This window comes from Vulpes vulpes, chromosome 15 (genome assembly GCF_048418805.1).
Source record: "Vulpes vulpes isolate BD-2025 chromosome 15, VulVul3, whole genome shotgun sequence".
Classification (NCBI taxonomy): Eukaryota; Metazoa; Chordata; class Mammalia; order Carnivora; family Canidae; genus Vulpes; species Vulpes vulpes.
Genome location: NC_132794.1, coordinates 17,249,386 through 17,258,828, shown reverse-complemented (window position 1 = coordinate 17,258,828; position 9,443 = coordinate 17,249,386). Strand labels below are relative to the sequence as shown.

The 9,443-nt window shown below is 51.9% G+C and overlaps 1 protein-coding gene across 1 annotated transcript; it reads right to left on the bottom strand.

Moving 5' to 3' along the window:
• Positions 1 to 330: 330 nt before the first annotated feature.
• On the bottom strand, positions 331 to 9,361 carry ADAMTS1 (ADAM metallopeptidase with thrombospondin type 1 motif 1). The gene is made up of 9 exons (XM_072740892.1): positions 8,228 to 9,361; positions 6,299 to 6,645; positions 5,800 to 5,932; positions 5,237 to 5,404; positions 4,515 to 4,801; positions 4,099 to 4,285; positions 3,833 to 4,008; positions 2,750 to 2,925; positions 331 to 2,372 (listed from the first exon to the last, which is right to left on the bottom strand). Exons 1-9 carry the CDS (start codon positions 8,892 to 8,894, stop codon positions 1,673 to 1,675), a joined length of 2,841 nt encoding a protein of 946 aa, XP_072596993.1. The 5' UTR covers positions 8,895 to 9,361; the 3' UTR covers positions 331 to 1,672.
• Between the last annotated feature and the right edge of the window lie 82 nt (positions 9,362 to 9,443).

The window sequence follows — 9,443 nt, the reverse complement described above, 5'->3', positions numbered from 1 at the left end:
TGCTACCACAGCACAGGTAAGTCATTGTGACAGAGATGATCTGGCCACAAAACTGAAAATATTTAGTATCTGGCTCTTCACAGAACACATTTGCCAACCAGTGGCGTACGTTATTGCATTAATAACAAAATCTACCTATCACCGAAGATATAATAGACTTCTTTTTTTAGGGTAGCAATCACATACACTAAGGATACATAAAATACATTTCATTAGAATGAAATCTTATTCCTACAAAATTTAAGAAAATTACTCAGCCTTCCAATTCAATATTTGTGTCTGATATCCTTCCCAGGCATTAACTCCCATTTAAAAAAAGAGACACACAAATTCAAAAAGTGTTCTTTTATTATTTCTAGTAACATATATTGTATAAATACTCTATCTTTATATGCCCTTTTACAAAAGCGATATAACTTAAAAGTTTTATCATTAGAAAGAAATGTATAAAAATAAATATGTTATTATAGGGATTTATTACAAACTATAGTCCTTCTTGGAAGGAATACACAAACAAATACTTATAAAGTACGTAGAATTTATAGTAACATATTTTACTATATACATACGGAAAAAAAAAAAGTCATATTCTCTTTCATAGTAGAAGAGCTGAACAGACATTCACCAGGATATGACTGTTGGACCAGCTGCTGGGGATGGACCTGCTACCCCTCAGTAGCCTCCCCACTGTGAGACGAGTGATCTTCGTGTCCCCGAACACTGGGGATCCCATCCTATACACCCCATTCTTAGATTGGCATTACATCCTTTTTGTGTGATCACCCGGTCTTTCTTGAGACACGAACTGCTGTTTCACATCCATATTCCTAAAGGAGGCTTACATCAGGAGGAGAGAAAGTAGGGGGTACTGAGCCCCATCCTGCCTCCTCTGGCTTTCACGAGCATATGATTTATTGCTGCTTTTTTACCCTTTTGTAGACTTACTGCATTTTTTACAAACAGGTGCAACCATCTCTTTGTCAAAATGAAATCATGAATAAGGACACAACCATGGCGCAAGAAAGCAAAGAGGAGTTCACTGGAGTCATGTGATGTCGTTACGCATTTCTCTCGAGGTGGAAAGTCCTGAATTCTTACCTCTGTGTGGACAAGATGATGGAAACTTCTCTGAAATTGTAGCAGCCGTAATCTGTGCTGGGTCAAGATGCTATTTGTACCCCTTTCTCCCTCCATTGTTACTGAGGTAAAGTAAGCCCTGTCTGAAACTAAAAAAACAAAACAAAACAAAACAAAACAAAAAAAACTCTTTCTTCTGCTTTTCATTCCCCAACACGCCTGATACAAAGTAATGAATTGGTACCACAAAAAACAGGGATTGCGTGCTCCTTAAACTCATTGTGACAATGGTTTCTATTTTCTTTTTAAACTCATCATAGATGTAACGCAAAGAATAATAATAATAATAATGCCCTGGGGCTTTATCATGCTATATCATTGCTCAGAGATTAATAACCCTCATTAACTACCCTATCCGATTCGTAACTGGCAGGATATTCTGACGACCTAACTTCTTTTCTACCTACCTCTACGCTCCCAGCTTCCTGACACACTCCCTGTTGACCACCGGCAAGGTGCACTGGACCCCTCCAGCCTTCATGATTGCAATGCATCAGCCCTTCCACACTCGTCCTTCCCTCCACACTGACGCTGCTTAACTGCATCCTGCCATCGTACAAAAATCTATGTAATGCTTAGGTTTCTTCAAAGGATCACAGCTCTCGTGAGACAACACCCCCCCGTCGTGGGACAGACACTGCAAGGTTCTCTTTTTGTAACCCTTCCCGCAGGTCTTGGAACAGGGTGACCAGTCCCCCAGCTGCCAGCGGGGGCAAGGCAGGTCGGCGCAGGGTCTGGTGCTGGCCGGCTTCACCTCCTTCGCACACTCGGAGGCCGGCTGCCCGTTGAGGTCTCGGCACTCCACCAGCCTCCTCTGCAAGCCCAGGCCGCAGGACTTGGAGCACTCGCCCCACTCTTCGATGACCCACTCGGAGAAGGTGGGGATGGCGTTGAAAGATTCCTTCTTCTTCTTCACGAAATAGGTGTATTTAATCTTGGGGCGCAGGGCGTTGCCCACCGTGAGGACCTGGATGGTTATGGGCTCCTTGAGAGGGCTGAAGCTGCGGATTCTCTCCAACGCCGCGGAGGAGCCGCTGTACCTCAGGACAGTACCTTTGTAGGTAATGTCTTGCTCCAAAGTGGACAGAGTGAAGTCTCCGTTCAGGATGTATGTGCCATCAGCAGCTTTGATGGCAAGGTAGCTTCCGTTATTTCTGGATCCCCTGTGATTCCGTTGTTTCACCTCGATGTTTGTGGCTCCGGCTGGAATTGTGACGATATCGTGATATCCAGGTCTGCAGGCAAGAAAAACAGATGTAAGAATCTCTCAGTTGGGGATCCCTGGGTGGCTCAGTGGTTTAGCGCCTGCCTTCGGCCCAGGACGTGATCCTGGAGACCCGGGATCAAGTCCCACATCGGGGTCCCTGCATGGAGCCTGCTTCTCCCTCTGCCTCGATCTCATTCTCTCCCCGCCCCCCCCCCTCTCTCTGTGCCTCATGAATAAATAAATAAAATCTTTAAAAAAAAAAAAAGAATCTCTCAGTCCCTGGCTCATTCTCTCACGTAGCTTGAAACCGTGCTCCTCATTCAGCAGGTCATTTTTACCAGACCCATACAGTTACACGTGTGGTTAGTAAGATCTTTGGCAGTCTGACATTTTTCTAAGACTCACTTTGCACTAGTAACTGATCCTGATGTTTTCTTGCACGTAGATCCGTTTCCTCCACAGATACCACACTTATCAAACTTCTTTTTGGAGTCTATGATTCGATCGCAACCAGCTTTTACGCACTGTCCTTGCACACAGACAGAGGTGGAATCCGGGCTACACGGGGTACCATCAACCACCTGAGAAAGGAAGAACATGTGTCTGGTGTCACACGCCAACATGGGAAAGAAGTGATGCTCTGATAGTTAGGAAAGTTTTCCTCGTTAACGTAACATCTCTGCTTTCTGCGCATGCCACGTACTACCCTTCTGAGTGGCGTGTTCCCTACAGTAGGGACATCTGAAAAAACTATAATTTTTTTTGATTATTTATTGACCTATCTCACTTCTAGGGGAAGTCAATGGGAGCAGAGCTTGTCAACTTGTTTACTGTGGTATGCTCAGTGCCGAGAATAATACCCAGCAATCACAGACACTGAGAAAGTAAGTAAATAAGCTATATGTTGAATCTGCACCTGGGAAGTATCTTCATAGCCAACAGTGATAATAAGGGTACACGATAATCTCAACCAAAATTCAGTCTCTCTTTCTCTTTTTTTTAAACTCAGAACCAGGTCTATCCCCTCAGCAAAATAGCAAATTAATGCTTCTACTAGTTCAACACATGTTCTCAAACACAAGAGTGATCAACGCTCAGACTTCATTTTAAGAAGTCTATTTGCACATGCCACTGGTCATCACCAGTAAGTACTGCAGATCGTGCCTAAGCTATTTTCCAAAACCACTGGCTGGCTGCCACACAAATTTATGTAGCCGTAAAGGGCTTTTCTTTGTATATCAGATACAAAGCAATTCTTTTTAAGAACAAGCAATGATAAGAATCCTGAGTGCTGGATTCAAGCTTTATTCACACTGAAAACACCACCACACTCAAAGGGGGCAGCTGCCAATGTATCTAGGAGACAAGGAGATCTGACTTGAAATGGAACACGGTAATATATTAATCAGCGAAGCTGTATCACAGGTTGTGTGTGAAAGTCACAATTCAAGCCCCTTGTTTCTTAGGCAAAAGTATGAATGAAAGTACCTTGGGCTGCAAAACGAAGAAAAAGCCAATGCCTTTGGCTTGACAGATAAGCTTGCACCTGTCCTTGGGTGACACTCCAGCATACTTGGGAGTCCACTCCACCGCGGGCCCGCTCCCAAAGGAAACTTTAGAAAACTCATTGTGCGCCTCACACTGCTCCTCTCTAAAGGTTTTCCCTGGAAAGAAAAGGATATAATGACATCATCAGTTTTCAACCCTTACCTGCTGGCTTGTGGCCACAAGGTTTCCGCCCTATTTCTACTCACCATTGTTATCTGGACAGTCCTCAATGTTACATGACCTGTAGCGCACGCGCTTGCCTTCACAGTATTTCCCTCCGTTTTTGGGGACTGGGTTGTCACATTCTCTCATTGTGTACTGAACTCCACCACCACAGGTTCTTGAGCAGTCTCCCCAGGGTCCCCATGGCCCCCAGCTTCCATGCACAGGAGTCTAAAGGGGGAGACGAGATCAGCATTAGAACTCCCTGCAGAGGTCTTTTTGGGAAACAAATGAGAAAAATAAGAGATCGAGAATCATTTGCAAAAATAATCTCTCTTGTGTCCCCCATCAAAGCCCCAGACGGGGTGTTTACTGTGGCATCAGATGCCTTAGCATCACTTTGTTCCTCCCAATTTTGAATTTTAAAGGAGTATGCACATGTGACGATAGCAAGACTCACATGAAAGTGCATCTTGTCTGTCTTGTTCACACACTTGCCGTTGATACACCATCTTCCTTCTCCACAGCTGGTACCGTCTGCCCAAGGGAAGTGTTTGGTTTGGCACACCAGCAATCCGCCAGAAGTGCCCGTGCACCAGAGGGTCGTGCAGGTGCTGGCTGCATCCAGACAGTGTTTGGACTCCTCCCCAAATGTAAATTGGCACTGCCGGTTGGCATCATACAGGGTTCCGGGGAGATCTGTGGGGAGCTGGATAGGGCTCTGGGGCTTGTCCATCAAACATTCCCCTGTGAAGGAAATGGCAACTAGAATTAAAAAACAGTGAATGAAAACACTCAAAACGTAGATCAGCTTCAGAAGATATTTATCATAAGACATAATATAATAGCAGAGGGATTTGAAAACTAGAGTTTCTGGGGCAAATGCCAGAGAGATTTACAGGACTTGTAAGATACTGTCCTCAAAGGGGTATTTCTGCATTAACAATGATGGGAAATTATTGTTTCGCTAAAAAACTCCAATTAATGTACATTATAGGAGCTACTCAGCCAGGAAAATGATCTGTTCTTGGGAATTAAGATCTAAAAATGTATGCTCTTGACAATGGAAGTAATTTGGAAGGAGGAGAAATAAAAGGAACATAAAAGAGAAAGTTGGTTTAACTGGAACTTTACGTGTGGAAGGCCGGATAACATCTAGGAAGAGTAGCTCAAGCATCTCACCGTGACCATTATCCAGAAATGAAGTAATCATGTAGGCGCTGCAGGGAGACCAAGGCTGGCTGTGGTTCAAGTTGGAAAGCATTGATGCCATCATGTGGGAATTCTGGTCGACACCATTAATGCTGGTACACTGCTTTGCATCATCATGTGGCATGTTAAACACGTGGCCTGAGAAGCAATCCAAAACCCACATCAAAACATAGGTCATTTGCAGCACTTTCCCTCTGTTCCCCAACTGGGATTTATTTGTTTCAAAGGGATAGTTCTAGAAGAAGAAATGTATTTGAGGAACGATCTAGTTTGGACACAATGTGCCTATTTTTTTTAATAAGATGCAAACCAATATGTAAATTTCCAAATGTCCACAGCTGCTGCGATGTTATTTTGAATTCTTAGAAGGCTGGCACATTTAGAATAGTGGAAAAAATATTTCCTGCAGTTTCTAGAAAGCTCTGGAACCTAAAATAGCAACATAACCTCAACTCTCCCCCCTGAAATTAACATACAGTTTGTCGGTTTGAAGTCACGAAGCGGACTTAAGGTCTCCTCTGAAATGGACTCACCTAGTTCGTGAGCTGTAGTGAAGGCAGCTTGCAAGCCATCGTCCTCTATGACTGAGCAGCTTCGGCTGGGGTCACATATAGTTCCAACGTCAGCCATCCCAAGAGTGTCACATGTCTGGGCCCCACACAGGTCCTAAAAGGAACAAAGGTGGGTCCTTTACTCATAGGGGCCGAGAGCACGGAACCTTGGGACCTAACTTTTCGGCCACAATGTATTGCCACATTTGTTCTGGGGCATTTGCATTCGCTGTTGCTTGGCTGTCCCTTTGGGATTACTTTGGGTGACTTTAAGATGTCTCTAATGCTATTCAAATAGGGCTGTGAGACTGGAGATATTAAAATCAAGGAAGACATAAGCCAAAGGGACCACGCTTGTCCAATTAAAAAAAGAAAAATGTAAGCGCAAGAGCACTGGTGAAATGCCTTATACCCGTTTGCTTGCGCCAAAGGTGACTCCCAAGAGGGAGAGACAGTCCTATTGGCAAGGGCTCCCTCTCACCTGTCTGGTGAAGAGAATCGCCGTGTCATAGTGCTCTCCATCCCGGTCACTGGGCGGGTTGTGTTGTTTCTGCCAGTTGCAGAAGTTCCGCAGAGTGAGGGCAGCGTTGGAAGTGACTTCTGGCCCCTTCTGTTCCTCATAGATGACCAGGATCTTCACTACCACCAGGCTCACCGAATTCCGAATGCTGGGGTGTTTGTAGAGCCTGGCGGCCACCGAGAACAAGGTGAGGAGGTAATGCTTCAGACCGCTCCCGTGGAACTCTGCCATTGACTGGTCGGCCACAAGCATAGTTTCCACATAGCGGTGGCTGGACACAAATCGCTTCTTTCTTACGCTTGCAGTTCCTGTAAAGAGACAGAAGAGATCATTTGCTCAGGGGCCTTTCTTGCCAGGAATAGTTACCTTCCCAGAGTATATAAGGAAAGCCTAACCAGTCAAAGCAAATAAGACAAAAATACACGTGGAACAATAGTCACAAAAATATTTGCATCTCTTCTCACTGAAAATGCGACTCTTAAAAGTCTTCTCCTTTATTATTTCTCTCTCCTTTATTGTAAATAAAAAAGGACACGTGGGCCACTGAGGGTTCAGGGATTTTTGCGGTGGTTGTTGTTGCATATGTGGTTTTTTTTTTTTTTTTTTTTTTTTTTTTTTTGTGAACAGGATTTCTTTTGTCCTCTTAGAAATCCTAGAGCCTGAACAAGGCAGGACGCACATCAGCCTACCCAGCCGTAGTAAAAATCTGGAGCCAGGGCAGCAGGCAGAGCAGAGCCCCTGAGTCACTCTTTCACAGGCCAGGACTAAAATCCTTGAATGAGATCATCCGACTCCACGTGGAAGGCCCAGGGCAGGGCTGGGACCTCTGCCAAGGGGCCGGGCTTGAAGGAATCTCAGCCTGCTCTGCTCTCATTCCAGGGGTCCCTCGGGGTGCTCTGCTCTTGCCAAATCCGGGCACAAGGACCACACACTCTGCCCGGCAGGCTATTGCCCTGCTCCCACCGCCCCAGGGAAGTAAGTTCCCGCCTCCAGCCGCGGAGACCACGTTTGCTTACTCAAAAAAGGGCCCTTTGACTCTGGACTGAAAAACCACCCCCCTGGGGAAGTCCTACACGGGGACGCTGATCATGTAACTGCTTCAAGGAGCAGATGTACGGGAGGGGGGGGGGGGAGAGGAAAAGTTGAAAACGAGACACGCGAGAGAGTCAAGGGAGAAAAAAAAAAAAGCACCAAAGTGATAGGAGTGAGGGGCTGAGGACAGCGAGCCCCGCGCACCCCTGCAAGAGCCGGGCAGGCGCAGCAGGACCCCGGGCCGGGACTAGCGCGCAGCAGGCAGGGCCGGAGAGCCCGGGTTGGCCGCGAGAGGGAGCGCAGGCTGGGAGGCGCGGAGGGGCGGAGGCGCGGAGGGGCGGGGCCAGCCGGGCGGGGACCTCCCAAGCAGGTTCGGCGCTGGGGCCCCGGGGTCGGCATCCTCGGGGGCCGGGGGGGGCGCTCCCCCGCCCTCCCCGGGGCGCAGGGTGCGCGCACGGGCAGCAGTTGCAAAACGCAGCGCGGCAAAGTTGCAAGCCCGACCTCAGAGCACTTGCACGGTCGTTAGAAAGGAAGCAAGGGACGGAAAGAAGTCGCGCACGCTCACGCCGGGGCCGGGCGCAAGGGGCTGGGTCCCCAACGTCCCCCTTCCCTGCCCGACGCTGCGCCTGGGTCAGCACGGAGACTCGCTGGCCCGCCTGCCCCCCCCTCCCCATCATTCATTATTCGGCCGGACCGGGTCGGTTCAGCCCGGGCCTCCGCCCAGTCCGCAGACACGCGCTGGAGCCCGCGAGCCCGGGGTCCTCGTCCACACGCGCCGCGCAGAGGACGCGGGTGGGGGTGGGGGTGGGGGTGGGGGTGGGTGGCGAGACCGGGGCAGCGACGCCCGCGGGGCCGTACCTGTGGGCTGGCGCGCCCGCTGCGGCGCGGGGTCCCGCGGCGGCCCCTGCTCCCCGGCGTCCTCGCCCGCCGCCCCCGCGCCCCCGGCGGGCTGAGCGTCCTCGTCCGTGACCCCGCACTTGGCGCCGCCGCCGCCGCGCCGCCTGCGCCGCAGGAGATGGAAGTGGGGCGGCTCCTCCCCGGCGGCGGCGGGCGCGGGCGCGGGCGCGGGCTGGATGAAGTACTCCTCGCCCTGCAGGTAGAAGGCGCCGCGCACGCCCTCGCACAGGCTGAGCGCGGCGGCGGAGGCCGGGTCGCCGTTCACCGTGCCGGAGAAGAAGCAGCGCCCCAGGTCGCCGGCTGGCTCGGGGCGCAGCGCGTCGGGCCCGGGCCTGCGCCCCAGCGTCTGCAGCGTGAAGCCGGGCGCCAGGAAGCCGCGGTCGGGCTGCAGCTCCAGGTGCAGCTGGCGGCCGAAGGCGTCCAAGCGGAGGTGCGCGGTCGGCCGCCCGGGCGCGCGCTCCACGGCGGGCAGCACCAGCTCCTCGTCCTCCTCGGCGGGGCGCCCGCGCGCCCCCGGCAGGAGCAGCAGCGCCGCAGCCGCCGCGAGCAGGAGCGGCGCGGGCGCAGCCTGGGAGCCCCGAGGCCGCCGCGCGCCCGCCGCCGCCGCCGCCGCCGCCGCGCGCCCCATGTCGCCGCCTCCCGTGCGCCTTCGAGGCACCGCGCGCCGCCGTGCACGGAGCGAGGGGGCTATTGTCCGGGTCGGGAGCGTGCAGGAGCCCCGCCGGCCGCGCCCCGGGTTGCTACAGTTACTGGGGTTCTGTGAAAGCGCGCGCAGAGCCGGCCGCGGCCGGGCCTCCCGCGGGCACCGGGACAGGCGCCGCGCTCCTGCGGGCGCGCGGGGAAGTTTTCCTTGGAGCGCAGAGCTGGAGGCGGCGCGGGGCGCGGGGCCGGCGGGGAGGCTGCCGCGCGGGGCAGGAGGGGGCAACGGGCAACGCGAGGATCGGCGCCTGGAGCCCCTCGTCGGTCTCCGCTTTGGCCACGGGGCTGCTGGCTTTGCGCAAGACCCGGTCCTCTCGGCCCTAGCGTGCGCCCTGGCTCTGCAGCGGCCCCTGGCGTGGAGCCGCTCTCCAGCGAGTGCAAGAAGCGGGCAGCCCGGGCCGCCCTTTTATAGTCTCCAGCGAGTCCCCACCCCCCTCCCCCCACCCCCCTTCTTCCTCCCTCCGGGCCGCCTTTCCAC

Bases quoted from the DNA above. Each gene is read 5' to 3' on its own strand.
- ADAMTS1 (XM_072740892.1), bottom strand. From the start codon at position 8,894: ATGGGGCGCGCGGCGGCGGCGGCGGCGGCGGCGGGCGCGCGGCGGCCT. The intron at 4,009-4,098 runs GTGAGTAGAAAT...TTTTCTTTCCAG, and splicing joins GGACTGTCCAGATAACAATG to GGAAAACCTTTAGAGAGGAG. The intron at 2,373-2,749 runs GTGAGTCTTAGA...TCTTGCCTGCAG, and splicing joins GGATCAGTTACTAGTGCAAA to ACCTGGATATCACGATATCG.